Source organism: Canis lupus, chromosome 7 (assembly GCF_011100685.1).
Source record: "Canis lupus familiaris isolate Mischka breed German Shepherd chromosome 7, alternate assembly UU_Cfam_GSD_1.0, whole genome shotgun sequence".
Lineage (NCBI taxonomy): Eukaryota > Metazoa > Chordata > Mammalia > Carnivora > Canidae > Canis > Canis lupus.
Genome location: NC_049228.1, coordinates 58,095,928 through 58,115,225, shown reverse-complemented (window position 1 = coordinate 58,115,225; position 19,298 = coordinate 58,095,928). Strand labels below are relative to the sequence as shown.

Below are 19,298 nucleotides of genomic sequence, written 5' to 3'. Positions count from 1 at the left end.
TAGTCTGTCACTGCATTCTCATCGTACTGTCTCACACTAACAAAGCATTTTATAGTTAACGAAATCATTTCACACACATAACAGGAGTCCTAAGAGATAAATAGAAGTATCCTTGTTTTACAAATAAAGAAGGGTATAAATGTACCATAAGTGGCACAGTTATAAATTGAACTACATGTCCAAAATTTTATCCAGTTTCAGAATTGATTCTTTCCCTTAACTGGGCCAATGCTACATCCAACCCATGCTTCTTTTATGATGTCTATAATAGTCCAATATCTTTTTTTTAAAATTTTTTATTGGTGTTCAATTTACTAACATACAAAATAACCCCCAGTGCCTGTCACCCATTCACTCCCACCCCCCGCCCTCCTCCCCTTCTACCACCCCTAGTTCGTTTCCCAGAATTAGCAGTCTTTACGTTCTGTCTCCCTTTCTGATATTTCCCACACATTTAGTCCAATATCTTTTTACATTTATTTGCTTTCCTCCTTTGAATGTGGGAGCCCCTTTTGGGCAGATACTCCATCTCAGTCTTAAACACATACTTGGAGAGTAAGTAGCACAGGCGTATACGTTTTAGCTTCAGAGGCATTTTATACTGCCAGAAAAAGTCCAATTCATGTTACTTCAGTTAACGCAATTTATTGTAAAGACATCCAAAGGAAAAAAAGAAGATGGGAAACCCTCTCATCAGACTAGCCCACAGAGAGCACAGCACACTCAGGATACCAGACATCTCTCTGGGTTATTTCTGTTCCTTCGACTGCATGTGCCCTTAACTTCTCTACTCCATTATCATGCAACTGGTTCAACCCTCTCCATTTTGTGTGATGTCTTTTAGCCAGCCTTTCAGGCAAAACTATACCTTAGAATAATGCATGACCTACATAGGCTCCCAAAAGGTGACTTTTATAGGCAAGGAATTTCTTCAATTATCCAGGAACCCATAACTACTCTGCACAGTGTAATTGAGGTTTAGGCAGTTATGGTACTATGTGCAATTTAGAAAGATGTCATTCCATGTTTCTTCCAAAACACCCATTCACAGGTATTTCTTGGAAAGTGAGGAGCCTCCTGATTTTGTACAGCTTGAGAACAGAACCTACAGAGTTGATTCAGTAACACCTGCACATAAAGGGATGGAATTTGGAGAGCATGGCTATTGGGACCATCATCAGTAGAGCCAGCTGAGCAGAAAACAGAAATATCAGAAGTGCACCATCCCCATCAGGCACAATATAAGTTATCCTAGGAAGGGCCCTAGGATCTAATATTACAACTTCCTTAAACAAAAAAACAAAAAACAAAAACAAAACAAAAAACGGACATTTATACTTATACTCACAAATTCACAGGGCAACCATAGATTATTGCTACTCAATTGAGTTGGGTTCTGTAGAGAGGACAAGAGCAAATTAAATAAATTCAGAACACTCCCTTTATCACTTAAACTGAGAACTAATCAGGTTGATGTAGCTAAGTCTTTAAAAATGAATGACTAGTACTTTTAGATGACAGGGTATGCTCTGAACATATCCTTTAAAGCACAGAAGGAAACTCTTCTTTCACTGTTCTTCCTTTGTATAAATATACTGAGCATATAGGGTGCCTATTACTTTCACAAATTTTATTCTTTTTAGATGAGAACCTGAGTCAGAGAGAAGCTAGGAAATTTATCCAAGATCACACAGCTGGTAAACAAAATTAAGACCCATACCCAGTTCTTCTGCATTTAGAAGGATGCATTGCTAATCATTATTATCAATGTCTAAACCACATTGCTTTTTATGAAGTTAACTATAATTCAGGGCTACATATTCACTCTGAGACAGAAATTATTTGACTTAGAGATACATACAGACTGAAAAACCTTAATACCACCTTACTTGCTGCTATAACAATAATTTTCATTTGGGGCAGAGATATCCCTGAGATACATGATCATTTCAGAGGGTACAAGTCCACAGATAGTTTTAAATGAATCATTTACTAGATCTCAGCTTCCATATATATTTTTTTCCTTAAGTCAATCTTAACCTTTTTTTTAAGATTTCATTTATTTATTCATGAGAGACACACAGAGAGAGAGAGAGAGAGAGAGAGAGAGAGAGAGAGGCAGAGACACAGGCAGAGGGAGAACCAAGCTCCATGTAGGGAGCCCGACATGGGACTCAATCTTGGGTCTCCAGGATCAGGCCCTGGGCTGAAGGCAGTGCTAAACCACTGAGCTGCCTGGGATGCCCATTTTAGAACATTTTTTAAAAAGATTTATTTATTTATTTATTCATGATGGATATATAGAGAGAAAGAGAGAGGCAGAGACACAGGAGGAAGGAGAAGCAGGCTCCATGCCAGGAGCCTGACACAGGACTCGATCCCGGGACTCCAGGATCACGCCCTAGGCCAACGGCAGGAGCCAAACCGCTGAGCCAGCCAGGGATCACCCCATTTTAAAACATTTTTAGACACTAAATGCCTCTGGGAGATTAATTATTCTCAATAATTTCCAAATAGTCAATTGGCAAAAATAAAACACCTATTTGGTCCTACTTGTAGATCAGAACAAGACTTTAATTTGCAACACGTATCTCCATGTATACTTTCCATAACTGCACAATTTGAAGCACATTAACCCTCACTAATGTTATATTTTCATCTAAAATCTGTCTATGTAGCAGAACTAATTTAATGAACACCAAACAGTTGGATGAGAGGCAGGGGAAGAATAGCACTAAATTACAAATATTATTTTGTCTTCCTTATTTTTAAATCCCCACTTTTTCTGAAAGGTCTACATCTCACCCAACTATTTACAAAGTAAATACAGACTATAAACAAAGCCAACTTCTAGATTTCAAACCAAGTTTATATATTTCATTTTTCTTAAATAATTTTCAGCAAAGATCAAGTCTAATAAGATTTTAATCATCCCAAAGAGCCATCCCATGGCCCTGCAGAAGGCAGTCCCCACTAGCTATTTTACTGCAATGCCCATGTATTTGCAAGGACTGGAGTTTGATTCACTGCTACCCAACTGGTTTTCTAATCTATCATCTATTTGTACAAAACCATCATTTAATCACATCGATACTAAAAATCCTATGGTACAAAGGCCTGATACATGACTTTAGTCATTCCTTTGATGGCTCCTAATCAAATGGTTATTTTCTCATGTGAGTTTATCATAATTAGACTAATGTTTTACAGATAAGGTAAAAAGTTGAAAAGAAATATCATAAAATTACCATTTAAGCTATGTGGAAAGTCTAAGAAGTCATTTAAATTTGGAGAGAGAAAACTCCACAAGATGGAAGCATGTCTGAGTAAACATGGAAGGCAGCCCACTCATTCAAAGGCTGCTTCAAATTAAATGCTTAACCAAGAGCAGAGATAATGAGTGATCATAGGCATATCATGAACCAACAGAAAAAGATATCAAAAGCCACCATAAAACAATTTCTTTCAAAGAATTACATGGACTATTTAATACATCTATGTATCTGCCTATTTTTCCTTTTGCATCTTCTACATTTTTGAATAATGCCACACTCTATTTTTGCAAGGCTTAATATCTTTATCATTTTTATAGTGATTGTCCATTGGCTTCTACAGCAAATATTTACTGTATGTCTAGGCACTGGGGATTCTGATAGGGGAGAGAGGGTAAGAACATGATCCCCAAAGTCCCAATTTTCTTGGAACACATATAGTAATGGACAGGTATAGACAATAGATATCTTTTCAAAATAACATCAGACACTGAAAAGTGCTAGGAAGACTCCTATTGAGGAAGATGTAAAAATGATGGATTTGACAACCATTGACAAAGGGTGGTCATGGATGCTGATTGAGCTTAGAGATTGGGAAGTCAGGGATGTCTCACTGAGAAAGGGACTGAGCCAGTGTTTTGAAAATCAGAAGTTTGAGTTTTCCTGGCAGTGACTCAATAGCCTGAGACAAGTGAGCACTTGGGTCCTGGAAGAACAGATAGCTCAGGGACAGAGATAAGGGATAGAGTTAGAAGATGGGCAGACCAAATCAGATAGAGCTTCTTGCTATGAAGGTAGCCTAAATTCCATTCTAAGGGCCACAGGAAGTTGCCTTGAGGGTTTTAAGCAAGGGAGTGACTTAATCCAATATGTGCTTCAAAAAGACTGTCCTAGCTATTAAATTGTTTTTATTTGGCCCTTGCAAAAGATCCATGATATAGCCCCCTAAGATATTTTGCCTTATGTATATGAGACTGAAATAAGGATTTTGTATTTGGTAACTTTTTCAATCTTAAAAGAAGTGGGGATAACTAGTTAGGAAAGAATCTTAATGAGAAGATTTGGTACTCCTAAGGAACATATATAAAAGCTATACATTCTACTCCACAATAAACATGTTTGTACAATAGTTTTCAATGGAGGTGTAATTCATCAGTAAAAATAAACAAGCTTCTATGCAAGCAAGAAAGCTTTTCCAACTTTCTTTTAAAAATCAACACAAAAACAATGACATGATTGTCTATGTAGAAAATCAAAAAGAATTGACAAAACAAGTCCTGGAAATAATAAGAAATTATAACAAGGTTTCAGGATAAAGATTAATATACAAACATCAAATGCTTTTCAATATACCAGCAATGAACAAGTGGGATTTGAAATTTAGAACACAATATCATTTAACCCCCCCCTCAAATTAATTATGCTTAAGTATAAGCAAAAAAATTATGCTTAGGTATAAATCTAACAAAATATATACAAGGTGTACATGAGAAAATCTACCAAATTCTGATGAAGGAAATGAAAAACAGAATTAAATAGTTAGTCCATGCATGAGAAAGAGAGAAGAGAGTGCAGGAGAAACAGAAAATAGAGACTGGTGGGAAGCTGAAGATGGGGAACAGTAGGCTCAGATGACAAGTTCATCAACCTTCTGGCATCCGTTAAGGCAGTGCTTCCAGTTCACCTCCCACTGGGGGGACAGTGCCTGACAATCACATATCACAGTTTAGTCTCAGCATTAACTAGTCAGTTCTCTGTTATCCTAATATCCCAATGGTTTGAATGGAAGATACCTATTAGAGTGATACATAAGGCAACCTTCACAATGTAGGATGTCCCTATGTATTCACTGGAACTTTACCAAAATAATCACTGAGCACAAAAACCAAATTACCAAATGGCACATTATAACTCTTTTTTGGTTAAGAAAAAAAAATTACAACTTGTACATGTATATATGTTTTGGGAAGAAGAAGAAAATTAAAAAAAAAAAAAAAGCCTGAAAGAATTTCTCCAAACACTAACAGTGATAAATCTCCAAGTAGTAGGATTTAGTGTGATTTTTACTTTTACTTATACCTTCCTGAACCATCTAATTTTCTAACAACAACAACAAAAAAAACCTCACCCCCCAAAAAAGTGTTATTTATTATTAAATAAAACATCCTTTGTAATCAAATAAAATGATCTCCTATTAAATACTGAACTTCTTTCCCAGGTCTAGATATTTTGCTAATGTCCAATTAAAAGTGCATGTGAGGGAGAAAGTGAATTAAGAGGAAACACTATTGGGGCGCTTGGGTGGCTTAGTGTTTGAGCTCTTGCCTTCGGCTCAGTTTGTGATCCCAGGGTCTTAGGATCAAGTTCTGCATCAGGCTCCCTATAGGGAGTCTCTGCCTCTCTCTCTCTGTCTCTGTCTCTCATGAATGAATAAAATCTTAAAAAAAAAAAAAGAGGAAACCCTATTCCCCACTGCCAAATTTCTAATCTGTATTTTTCCCCTTTCTGGACTCAGGTGACATTCCAAATCCCCATCACATTCCCACTCCTCCTATACCCCCCTTCACACCTGCAGATCTGCTCTGCACCCTCTCCCTCTGTCCCAGTCTCTTTCTAGTCTCTCCCTGGTTTAGCTCTGCTCCCTGACTCACTGGAGTTCACAATAGTATCTTATCACATCCCTGAATCTTCAGTCTGCCTTGGTAACAATCCCCAACTAAGGAAGCCCTCATATTCCTTCTCTTCCAGCTCCCAGGCTGCCAAGTTCTATTAGAAAAGGCACAAAACACTTCCTGTCACTTTCCTACACCCCTCCTCATTCTTGCTCACTCCAACTCCACAAAACGGTGCTATAATTTTCCTCCAATTATACCTCAAAATGATTTTCTCTCTTCATTCTTATGTTTCAAAGGAAGAAATAGTCTACCTCATTACCAAGGCTCTTTTACTCAGCTTTGACGCAGTCATTCCTATTCTCTTTTAATCCCAACTGTAACAGCTCCTTGATTTTTTCCTCCTGCTCCTCTTTCTTTTCTCCTTTTCCTCATATCACTTTTCCCACACACACCCCTTTATCTCTCCCTTTATCCTCCCAAAAATCTGGGGGATGCCTGGGGTGGCTCAGCGGTTGGGTGTCTGCCTTCAGCCCAGGGCGTGATCCTAGAGTCCCGGAATCGAGTCCCACATCCGGCTCCCTGCATGGAGCTTGCTTCTTTCTCTGCCTGTGGCTGTGCCTCACTCTGTGTCTCTCATGAATAAATAAATAAAATATTTTTTTAAAAATTGTATATTTGGTCATGATTTCCTGACATAAAAAATATGTCTTGATCTAATTGACTCCTCAAACTGCATCTAATTTCCCACATTTATTTTATTTTACTTTTTTTTAAAAGATTTTATTTATTTATGAGAGACAGAGAGAGGCAGAGACATAGGTAGAGGGAGAAGCAGGTTCCATGCAGAGAGCCTGATGTGGGACTCGATCCCGGGTCTCCAGGATCAGGCCCTGGGCTGAAGGCAGCGCTAAACCGCTGAGCCACCGGGCTGCCCTCCCACATTTCTTTTAACTCCTTACTTTCATGTAATCTATGATTGCTATTTCCACTTTCTCAATAACTCATCCCTTGACTCCTATGATTTGACTTATGCCACCAGCAAACGTTAGCAATGACTCCATGCTACTTACACAGATGTAAAGGAGAGCCCCATGACCTTCTCCGTTCCCATTCACCTCAACCTTGCTATGTACATAAATCATTAAATATTCCCTCTTTTGTCTAGCTTCTTATCACTGCACTCCACTCATTCTGCCTCCTTTCTTTCTACTTTTCCACCTACTTATACAATCTCTCCTTTCTGAGTCACCTTCCTCACCAGCCCACCACAACCACCATGATCATCTCCACTTTTTAGCATTCTGACACTGACTGAATGTGCTGTGTGCCCACAACCTTGATCCCTCGGTCCCTCTATTCCCTTACTTTCTCTGAGCCCTCTGCTTTTAGATTTCTTCCTTCTGTCCACTGCACAAATGTAAGCATTTCCCATAAGAGCTCATTCCCTGCCCTATTTCATTGACTTTGAACCATTCCATGTAATAACCTCAATTCCTTTAACTTTTAGTAGCTCTCATGTTTGGATAAGTTCCACTTTTTTTTTGCTTTGATATCTACCCCAAATTTTAGAATCACATTAAAAATAAATAAGACAAACATCCATCATCCTCTCACCACAGGGACACACTTCTGCTGAATTTTCTGTTTCTATGACTACTACTCCAGTTGTTCCTGAAAGCCAAGCTTCCTCCACCAGCACCATCTGACCCCTCCTTCCCTGGCAACACATGGTCCATAAGTCCTGTCAGTCCTTTGGGAATGTCTCTCTCCTCTCTTCTTTCTAGGGCCACTCAGCACCAATGTTGATGTTCTAACTCTGTCCTTCTTAAGCGATTGCTAATTCCCAAGTATCTCAACTTCCAGTGTTTTTCTTTGAAATCTACCTTCTGTATCAATGCTGTATTTTACACACACTGCTTTTGTCTCTCCTTGTCTCTTACTTAATGAAGTCTAAAACTCCTTAATCTGGTATAAGAAGTGCTTCATGATCTGTCTCCAAATTGACATCCCAAATCTTATTTCCCATGTGTCCTTCATACTTCCCCTACCTTCCAGCTAATATTATTTATCATTTCTGGAACTTCCTTTACATCTGTGTACATGTTTTACTCTGGCTGAAATTTTTCTCTTCATCAACTCCTCTTATCAAAGCAGCTTCATCCTGCAGAACCCTTTCTATCCCTAGTCTCCTATAAGGCCTTACCAAAATTCACTTTGATCCCTTGAGTTATCTGCTATATCTTTCCACTGAGCCCATGGGTGCCTCTGTTGCAACATGTGTCCTAATCCGCCTTGCTGTAATTATACTTTTTCTTTCCTAAAAGTTTAAAAGCCTTTGGAGGGCAAAAAGTCTATTATTTATTTTGTATTACCCATGTTTGTTCCAAATTATGAACAAAATGTATATTTAAGAAATGAATTAATAAAAGAACATTCTCAATGGTTTTATGACATCGTTTCCTTTATTTATGCAAATTTTTGCTAATTTTGTACCTTCTATAACAGGTGGTGCTGGAAGTAAACAGCGAATTTATTGTTGAGGTAATGTATAATAAAACTATTTTCTCAATTTTAAATTGAAAGAAAAATAGAATTTTGCAATGCATCATATAACAAATATCAGAATATTTGAAATCATAATCATCTAGATAAAAGGCAAGAATCTCTGCCAAACTGAAATAGCAATGGTAAAACCCATACTTCCAAATATCCATGTTTTCAGGCATGGTTTGTGACAGTTCAATGTCATAGTAACTGCTACTTTTCTCAAACTATATTAGTAGTTTATCCATACATTTCCCAAATTAAACAAAACAAAAGAAGCACAGTAACACGTTAAGATGGAAAGAGGATTTTTATACAGTTACACCATTAGGTAACTGATCATCAGTCAATGAGGGAAAAATATAAAAGTAAAAAAATATTTATCATAACTAAGTAGAACAACAGGGAATCTGGTGCCATTTAGAGTGGGACTCAGGAAATAAAGCTACTGTCCTTAATCTCTGGGAGAATTTTATTTTTTTACTGTAGTTAAACTTTCATTATGATAATCTCAAATCATTGAAAAAAATTACTTTTCTAATCTCTGTTGACAAAGTAGGGAATACATGGTACATTTCAGGAAGTTGTATCAAAATGGAAGGAAATGTACATTATACACAAATATATGCATACATTTATACATGTATAAAAATGTTTATGCATGTACTAAGTTTCTACACTCTTGAATACTATAAAATTCCTGGACATCTTCCAACAATAGCAACATAAACCTACAAAGAGAAAAACATATAGCAAGCAGAGATACAAATGGACAACTTTGAGAAGGCACAGAGTTGTTCACAGGATTATTGTAAGTACCATCAATTTAGTTAAAATATTCTCCTAATCCTACAATAATATATTTGGGTGCTTAGCTAGAGTGGTGTCCTTACCAACAGAAAAGAAAAATCCCTTCCATCTTTTAGGTGAGCATACTCACCAGAACAACTTTCCTTTTGCATAGGTCGTACTCAGTGGAACACTAACAGTCTTTTAGAATCTGGAGACAAAAAAGCCTGGTCAGAGGTCAATGAAGGGTGAGGTAGGCAAGCCCTCCACATGGTGAGGACAGATTGAAAAAAGAAAAATCATAACATATTATCCAATGTAACACATTGTGAGCACCACACATAGCTAATGAAATCTGTTTCACTGGAATCATATAGTTAGAAGTGAGATGATTCCAAAAGAAGTAGGCAGGCAGGTGACAGAGCTCTAACTATCTAGAGTCATGAATTAGTAAACACCCTTTGTTCCTCAAATTCAACACTATTGCTTCTTCTGGGTATACTTCACAATGTTGAATGCATGTCCTTCCTAAGTAAAACTGTACTAACACTGTACAAAATGTGAACTATTTTTGCATAAGGTGAAAGAACTAGACATTGAAAAAGGCACTACAAAATGGCAGACCGTCAGAAGACAAAAGCGGGAGTGGATCAAGTTTGCTGCTGCCTGCCGAGAAGGAGAGGACAACTCCAAGAGGAATCCAATTGCCAGAGTAAGTGATGAAATAAACAGGAGCACGCTGTGCTAATAACAAATGATTTTGCAGGGCAGGAAAGCCTCAGACATTTCAGGGATTAGCAGCCTTTACTACTCAATAGTAATTTAGGAAGATGGGTGACATGTACTCATCTGCTCATGTTGCTGAGGCACTGTTTCGAATATCAGCTTTGGAGAGCCGACACAGAGCAGAGAGTCTCTGAAGTGATCCTAGTAGAGAGACCTGGATCTCCAGCACAACTGGGCTTTATCTTCTCATTTGTGTTCTGTTTATCTGTCGTATGTACATGTTATAGGAAATTTACATGTGTAGTAATAATCTCCGACTATCCCACTCCCAAATCAAAGGTTTATAGTACTTATTCTTTTCAAGAAAGAAAAGAGAGTATCAAAAGTTCCCACTAGATTCCTAAGTCCAGAAATTAGGAGAGACTTAAAAAGTATTCCAAATAATGGTATTCCAATTAATAAGGAAGGAGAATTAGGAAAGAAAGGCATCCCTCTTCTTTTCTTTTTATATGTATTTGGAAGAATTCTTGGATTTTCATCTATATAAATAAGATCTCTGGATTACAGTGAAGCTAATCCAAGTTGTATTTACAGTTGTCTTTGTTTAATTGTGGATATTTGGGTCACAAATCTTAGTATTTTATTGAATGTTTTCATCTTTAGTATACAGGTGAGATTTCAAAATGTAAACTATCTTTATTTAAATTTATGAGCAATAGGTATAAAGCTATTAAAACAGGGACACCTGGGTGGCTCAACAGTTGAATGTCTGCCTTCGGCTCAGGGAGTGTTCCTAGGATTCTAGGACCGAGTCCCACGTCGGGCTTCCTGCATGGAGCCTACTTCTCCCTCTGCCTTTGTCTCTGCCTATCTCTCTCTCTCTCTCTGTCTCTCATGAATAAAAAAATAAAATCTTTTAAAAAAAACTATTAAAACAAAACTTATATAGCAGAATATTTGCCACAAAATCTATTTGGCAGGTGAATGAATGATATGGTAGGTTTCAATTCAAAAAAATGATTGCCAATATCTCTAAATATTGTGCTTCTCTTGTGATTTTCTTAAATTATCTATAATTTTGATTAAATCTCCAACTAAAGTATAGTCAAGGTACATATCAATATGACACAATCTTTTAACAAATACTAAAGATGGTGATTTCTTCTGTCAAATTCTTTATATGCAAAGAAAATCAGAGAATTAAACAATGTATTGTTAATAGTAACAAATCTAGCATCAAGCATGTATGTGCCTTATGCCTGGCTTTGGGGTGGGTGTATATATGTTACCTCATACCATCCCCACTACAAACCTAGGATGTAGGTGGTATTATCCCATTATAAGCTGATACTTGGCAAAGTTAAGTGAATTTTCCAAGGTCACTCCAGGCCTAAATCATGGTGCCAGGTTTCAACCCAAAGCCCATCTGGCTACAAAGCTATCCCTTCTCATTCTATTACACTCTGCAGTTCAGGAACTGCTTTCAGTAAGATCACAGACCTAGCCATTTTCTTCACAGATTCGATCAGACTGTGAAGCAAACCAGAAGATTACATACCGCATTTCTGGGGTAGGAATTGATCGACCACCTTACGGAGTATTCACCATTAATCCTCGGACTGGGGAAATTAATATCACTTCAGTGGTGGACAGAGAGATAACTCCACTTTTCTTGGTAAGTCACATCAGTGTGTTTTAATTTGTGCATTTTTTCTTCCCTTTTTAAAACACAGCAAAGCTGAGACGAAATAAAAGGACTGAAGAGACGAAAAAAGTGTGAAAACATAAGTTTATAGTTCAAGAGTGTCTGGTGTGTTGCATTGGTATGCCATCAAATGTCTTGATAATGTTTAAATTAATAAATTGTAATGTAGTCTGAATTCACTAAGTAAATTGTTTCTTTGCATATTTCCTGAAATATTTCTAAGCATATTACTTAATTATCTTCGATTGAAAAAGACAGTTTTTTTTTCCACAACTCTCCACAGATCTATTGCCGGGCTCTGAATTCACGGGGTGAAGATTTAGAAAGACCTCTTGAGCTTCGAGTCAAGGTTATGGACATAAATGATAACCCTCCAGTTTTTACACAAAATGTGTACACAGCCAGCATTGAAGAAAACAGTGATGCAAGTAAGTAGATGACACTCCTTCTCTGCATTGTATCACATCAATTTTTTCTTGGTCAAAAGGTGTAGGAAATTGACATACAGGTAGAATTTAAAGATGAGAAAAAGTCAAACTTGTATTTTGAGTAAACCCCACAAATTCTAACTTAAAACTGACCTAGATAAAAACATGCTGTCTAAAACACTAAATATCCTCTTGTTTGTGGAGGACTCTCATAGATGTGATTTAGTAGGTGCTTAGTGCCTTCCTTAAAGATTTTTACTGGCTCTTGATTAACTTAATACTAATGAGTAAACTGAAGAAGAAACCATGATATGGAAAAGGGCTCTGTACTGGTCTATTCCTCAAATTCTGGGCTAAAGCACACTAGAGAGTGATGGAGGGTACATCCCAAACAGCACCCATCAGGTTAGTCCTATAGGGTAATCACTGACTCTTCACAGTCTACACAGCAAGCTACCTTACATTCTCTCTCTCTTTTTTTTTTTTTTTTCATTTTTTCCATCTTGCTTAATTTCATCTCCAGGCCGAATATTCTTTTCTCCCTCTTTCTATCACTTCTCCTGAACATCCTTCCGCCCTATGCTTTTCCTGTGTTGGTCTTTTCCTCTGCTCTCCTTCCTTGCCCTCCACCTCTTTCTTTCCCCAATATTCCAATATTCCTTTTCCTTCCATGTCTATGTCTACATGTGTACCTCTAAATTAGATTTGGAAAAAAGAATAGAAGAAAGAAATTTCAGAAGGCACATAGAAAGCAAACTAAAGATACCGATGAAGAGTCAAAGAAAGAAAAATAGAGAAGTCTAGGGGAAAAGAGAAAGGAGACAAGAAAAGTGGGAGCAGAAAAGGAGGAGGTAAAAAGGCAGGAGTCAAGAGGGGGTGTCTGGAGAGCTCCTTCTGCAGAGGCCCTAAAAACAGTGATGCTGAAAAGAAGAAACACAAAATTTTTATAACATAAAACATAACAGAATGGGAGGACATAACAGAAGTAAAATAAAAGTTTGCTCAAAGGAAGCCAAACAGAGAGAGGGTTTCCAAAGCCCATCATTGTTTCCTCACTAACATCCTTCCACAACCTGGTGAATGGATAGAAGGTAAAACCCGCATTGAAATGCACACCCGAGTCCACGTACCCTTGGTTGCTGATTAGCAGTCTTGTTCACACTCCCTCATGCGAGGAGAGTCAACCACAGGGCCAGGGCGTATTTTCATAAACTATGAACTCCATGAGAATGGTTTTTTCTATTGAAAGCATCTCTGGTTCTCTGTGTTAGGGTTTTTCACTTTGAAACCTGGCTAGAAAGCAGAAAAACATCAGGGATCATCCAGCTCTGGAAAATCTGTCCTTTGGGCTGATGTCCTTGAGGACTGCCTGGATAAGCATCTTTGATCTTATGAATAATTGAGAACTTTTCCTATTCCTGTGGACAAATCTTTTCAGTAGGTATATGTTTTTGACTATTCAGTAAAGGACTACCATCCTCCAAGGCAACAAATAGTAATTCTCTACTTTCTGGGTAAATGAAAATAAAGAATATAGGTGCTCAATAAATAACCTTAACACTGAATTTAATTAAGTTATACTATTTCTTCCTTAAGCATTTTAAAATAATGTCACACGACTACACAAAAACAAATTGATAAATTCTGTTTTTCAGCTTTATGATTAAGGCCATGGAACTTTTCATACATCAGTGATTAGTTTGCCCCTAATTTACCATTTAATCACTTAAGGACTGGAAGTACTTGAGAAACTGTAAAGGATTTTATAGAAGCAAACCACTATTATTTTTGCACTCAGTGGTGTAGCTGAAAGTTATGATACTATATTCTTATGGAAACTAAAGCAAAAGAAAATTCAGGGGAAGGCCAACCAGTCTTTCTTCCTATGCCTGATGATTTGCTGAACTGATTCTAACAGAATCCCAAACATTCTCCATCTCCATCTTCATTTCTAGACACATTGGTTGTAAAGTTAAGTGCCACAGATGCAGATGAAGACAATCATCTGAATTCTAAAATAGCCTATAAGATCATCTCTCAGGAGCCAGCAGGTGCACCAATGTTCATCCTGAACAGGTATACTGGAGAAGTCCGCACGATGTCCAGTTTCCTTGACAGAGAGGTAAAGCCTTCTATGAATGAATGATAATAAATAAAGAATACAATTTTCAAAAGACAAAAATAAAGGAGGGAAGAAAAAATAATCCAACCATGACTTTTCAATGAAAATTATAAAAAGAAAAAATTATATTAAAATATTACTTAAAATCATAAAAGGAAATTGGAAAAACAACATTGGGATGTGTTGGATTTCATTAAAAATGAGACCTAAGTCTTACAGTTTTTGTTTTTTTTTTATCTTAAGCAACACAGTATGTATAACCTCCTTGTGAGGGGCTCAGATCGAGATGGAGCTATAGATGGACTGTCCTCTGAGTGCGACTGTAGAATCAAGGTTTTAGATGTCAATGATAATTTTCCCACCTTGGAGAAAACTTCTGTAAGTTGTTACCCTATAACCCTTTTTTTCTAAGTGTCAGTAATTGATTTGATATGTATGGATGGACTCAGCTTTGCCGTGTAAACCTTGGAACTTCTTATGTATACTAATAATATATCTCATTAATCAATAATATTGTACTAACTTTGTATGGTGACAGATGGCAACTACGCCTACTCTGGTGATCATTTCACACTCCATATAAATATCACATTTCTACATTGTACGTAAAACTAAAAATTATATTTTAATTGTATTTCATTAAAAAAATAATAATATACCTTACTAGTGCATGTTTGCCTTTGAGGCGCTATTCTGTGCAACTCACACAGACCATCAAAGCAGCAAACCATCTCCTCTATACTCTCTACTTATAGAAATCTGGGATTTTATTAATCTAAGTCTGGGAATCATGTAACATTATTGATGTATCTTTATAGGCCTAATAATTTACTGAATTAATTCTACAAGAGTCCCAAACATTTTCAACTTTCATCTTCATATTTAGGCATAAAGAAGCACAGAATTGAAAATAGCAAGGCCAAATCTGACTCACCACCTATTTTGGTAAAAAAAAAAAAAAAAAAGTTTTATTGGACCACAACTTTACTCATTCCTCTATATGTTGTCTGCAGGTGCTTTGATCCTACAGCAGCAGAGGTAACTAGTTGTAGCATGAACTCCCTGGATCACAAAGCCTAAGATATTACTATTTGACCCTTCAGAGTAAAAGAGGGAGTAACTTAAGAAAAATGAAAAAAAAAATAAGCAAGAAGAATGAAACAAAGTGCCTGTTTGACCTTGATTTCACACACAGAACAAAAAATCAGTTTTATTACCTTATAATCATTTTATTCTTAGATTTATGATTAGAATGTATGTTATTTAATAATGGTGCAAAAATTATTGAAAGTTTGTTGTTAGTATCTTAAATGACAGTTATATATTAATTGATATCTTTCCCCTTTTGAAACTTTATTGATTATAAAATTGATCTGTCATTTCAGTATTCAGCAAGTATTGAAGAGAACTGTCTAAGCTCAGAACTGATACGATTACAAGCAATTGATCTTGATGAAGAAAGCACTGATAATTGGTTGGCAAAATATTTAATTCTCTCCGGAAATGATGGGAATTGGTTTGATATTCAAACAGACCCACGAACCAATGAGGGCATTTTGAAAGTCGTCAAGGTACCGTATAGGATCTGCAACACTTCTAAAGTTTTCAAATACTCTTACAGCCAGAATCTGCCTACAAAAAAACCACACTAGAACCGTGAATACTATTTATGTGGACAAGTGCCATAAATTAGCTCACTATGTCAGTGTGAGACTTGCAGCTCAGCAACATGCTCTTTATTACCAAGAGCAATAAGAAGTAAGGAGGGTGTTTTGTTCTCACGGTGCTCAGTATCTAGTTGAGAAGACAAGGCATGCACTCCTGAATTCGATAATGAGTTCAAAACAAAGAAGTAGTTGTATAGATGTTATAATGTTAAACATAATTAATGGCCAAATGGGTGATATATGAAATAATTACTAAGAGGTGAGATCTTTCTGAGCTGGATCTGTCTGAAAAAGTTTCATGCAGAGAAGACAGTTTAGTTTAAGTTAAGACTTTACAACTGAGACTGCTAATGTCAAAACTGAAATGAACAAAGACACTGAGGTGAGTAAATATAAAGCATGTTCTGGGTACCATGAGCAATTTTGGGGGCTGCAGCAGAGTGTTCATGGAAGGGAGAAAATGGGATATAAGAACAAAGTTGCTGAATTAGAGTCGGTCTACTGAGAACCTTGAATACTGGAGTAGAAGGTTTGACTTTTTCCTATAACTAATTTTCTTAAACTACTTTATGATTTTAAATTATGGACACCAATAAAATCTAAAAATACAAATTAGAAACAACTAAAACTACAGAACAGTAAGACTCAAATTAACAGTAATGTCTTAAGGGAAATTTTTTCCTCAAACAAAATTACTACTAACAACATAGGCAAAACTTACAGTTATGAAAATATAAACTATGAGACAAATGCACACATTCAATTTGGTACACAGTGTGAGCTGTAATTATTTCATTCTGTTACCACTTTTCTTTATCCCAATTACTATATATCAGGAAGTCATTTGGCCCTCATCTAATACAAACACACCATTTCTATATAGAGCCTTTTTCCGTTTTTTTTGCAATTGTCTGGAGCAATTAAAGTATTACTTATTTACCTCAAAACCCAACCACCAGCACTGAAATCATGTACTGTATTAATTTAGGAAGTAGTCACCAAAATTATGGAAAATATCTATGTATACTTTATAAGATTGCCATTCAAAATTTCAAAATTCCTGAAGAGAACACAAGGACTCTAAGAACACACCAGAGCCTTCCTGTTTGAGAAATATTGCTTTAGGCCATAGGTCAGCAAACTATAGCCCACAGGCCAAATATGACCTGCCACCTTTTTGTACATAACATTTTATTAAAACACAGCCATCATCATTCATTATTTTCTATGGCTGTTTCCAACCTCCAGTGGCTGAATTGAATGTTGAAGACAAAAACTGTGTATGACCTCCAAAACCTAAAACATTTACTATTTGCTCTTTTTCTTTTTAATTTTTTTTTTTTTTTTTTTTTTTAGATTTTATTTATTTATTCATGAGAGACACAGAGAGGAAGAGAGGCAGAGACACAGGCAGAGGGAGAAGCAGGCTCCATGCTGGGAGCCTGACGGGACTGGATCCTGGGATTCCAGGATCAGGCCCTGGGCTGAAGGCAGCGCTACACTGCTGAGCCACCTGGGCTGTCCTACTATTTGCTCTTAACCAAAAAATTTTACTAATCCCTACTTCTAGACCAAGGGGACATATTTTTTTAAAAAAACAAATTATTAGCTCAACTCTGGAAAGATTAAAGTTAAGAAAATTATTGTATTAGTCAAGTCCTGAGGTGCTAAGAATCTGATCTAAGGCAATAGCAATAAAAATGGAAATGAGGGAACAAGAATAGCCATTGCCAAATTAACATAGATAAGGAAGAGAGAGACAAGAAGTCACCTGCCATCCTATCAAATTCTGAATAGTCAAGTTTGTTTCAGGAATCATAATTTGTTTAACCTTGCATTTCAGTTAAAAAAATCAAGATCTAGACATGTCGCATAATTCTTACCATCGTTATCATTGACTTAACTTGTTATCTTATATAACTGTTCTTTGTTTTTGGTCTGCCTCCAAATCTACTGAAATAACATAGTAATAACTTTGCATATATACAACTTGATCTAACACTGGACCACTCCTAGCACTTGGTCCAGTGTCCAGAAGATAGTAGAAACTCACAAAAGTTTGAGGATGGTGTGGTTTTCACCCAAATGGAGTTGAGCTTGATTGCATATTGCATAATTTCTAAAAAAGTATAAAAATTAAAAAGAAAACATGTTCATAATGTAGGCAATTATACTATAACTTACATGATGTGTCTTCTGTAAGAGCTAAAAAGTGGAGGTTTTTTAATATACTTAGTTCATCACAAAGAAAAACTATGGGTGGGAAATTCAATTTCATGAAAAATTGGTCCAGGTATGTTAGATGTTATATAGACAAAGCATCTCTCTTCCTGGATGATAACTTCTCAAGTCTATTAAACAATCAGGAAAAATATGTTTAAAAACATCAAAATAATATGGAAAAGCTAATTAAAATGAAATTTAAAACCTTAGTATGCATGTCAGGACACAGCCAGAAGAACTATGTATTTAGAGAACATATGTGTAATATCCAGAATTTGGCATTTGGAATGAGGTCACTAATGCCCTCCTGCATCCTCTCCATTTTCACTCAAGCTGCTATTTAACCTTGTGGAAACTATCCCCTCAGTCATGGGCTTTGACTAAGCTTTCCATAACCCTTTTCTTAGTCTAAGGATATTATAAATGACTCAATTCAACTCAAATGTATTAAGAACTGCTAGGTGTTAGGGATATGAAAGTGAATGAGACATGGTCCTTGCTCTAAATAAATTTGTAGTGTAACAAGAGACAATATTTAAGACGATTTTAAAAACTGTCAACAATAACTTTAATAACTTTTTTTGGTATTTATCAACAAATGTGTGTGGAAATACTAACAAACAATATAAATGTGTGTGTGTGTGCACATGCATGTGTACACACATTTGTTTCAGCATTGAGAAAAAAAGCAAAATATTATCCAGTTGGAATTCTAACAAAGAAATATTGATACTCTGTTTTTATAATAATTCAAATTAACATTTATTAAGCAGTCAGTAAACACCAGCTAATCAGTTATATTGCATTATAGAGGTTTTACACATATTATCTAATCATCACAACTCTGAGAAGAAAATATTCTGATTCCTTTTTTATAGAAAGTGAAACAAAATCAAAGAGGAAAACTAACCTGTCTCAAGTCCACCCAGGTGGCAAATAACAAAGAAAAGATCCAATCAAAGCTTTTTTTTTTAAAAGGTTTTATTTATTTATTCATGAGAAACACAGAGAGAGAGAGACAGACAGACAGAGACACAGGCAGAGGGAGAAGCAGGCTCCATGCAGGGAACTCGATCCGGGCATTCCAGGATCACGCCCTGGGCCAAAGGCAGGCGCTAAACCGCTGAACCACTCAGGGATCTCCCAACCAGAGCTTTCTGATTCCAAAGGCATAATTAACTGCCACCTCTGTGCTTCACCATGGAAT

At 36.5% G+C, this 19,298-nt stretch overlaps 1 protein-coding gene across 1 annotated transcript in view; it reads left to right on the top strand.

The window, feature by feature from the left end:
- The first annotated feature begins 2,990 nt into the window (after positions 1-2,990).
- Positions 2,991-19,298, top strand: part of DSG4 (desmoglein 4) — a 35,698-nt gene continuing 19,390 nt past the window's right edge. The window contains exons 1-8 of the mRNA XM_038541813.1: positions 2,991-3,107; positions 8,393-8,428; positions 9,801-9,932; positions 11,466-11,621; positions 11,935-12,079; positions 14,035-14,201; positions 14,445-14,579; positions 15,587-15,772. Of these exons, the coding sequence (XP_038397741.1) occupies positions 2,991-3,107; positions 8,393-8,428; positions 9,801-9,932; positions 11,466-11,621; positions 11,935-12,079; positions 14,035-14,201; positions 14,445-14,579; positions 15,587-15,772 (1,074 nt within the window). The remainder of the gene's footprint in view (positions 3,108-8,392; positions 8,429-9,800; positions 9,933-11,465; positions 11,622-11,934; positions 12,080-14,034; positions 14,202-14,444; positions 14,580-15,586; positions 15,773-19,298) is intronic.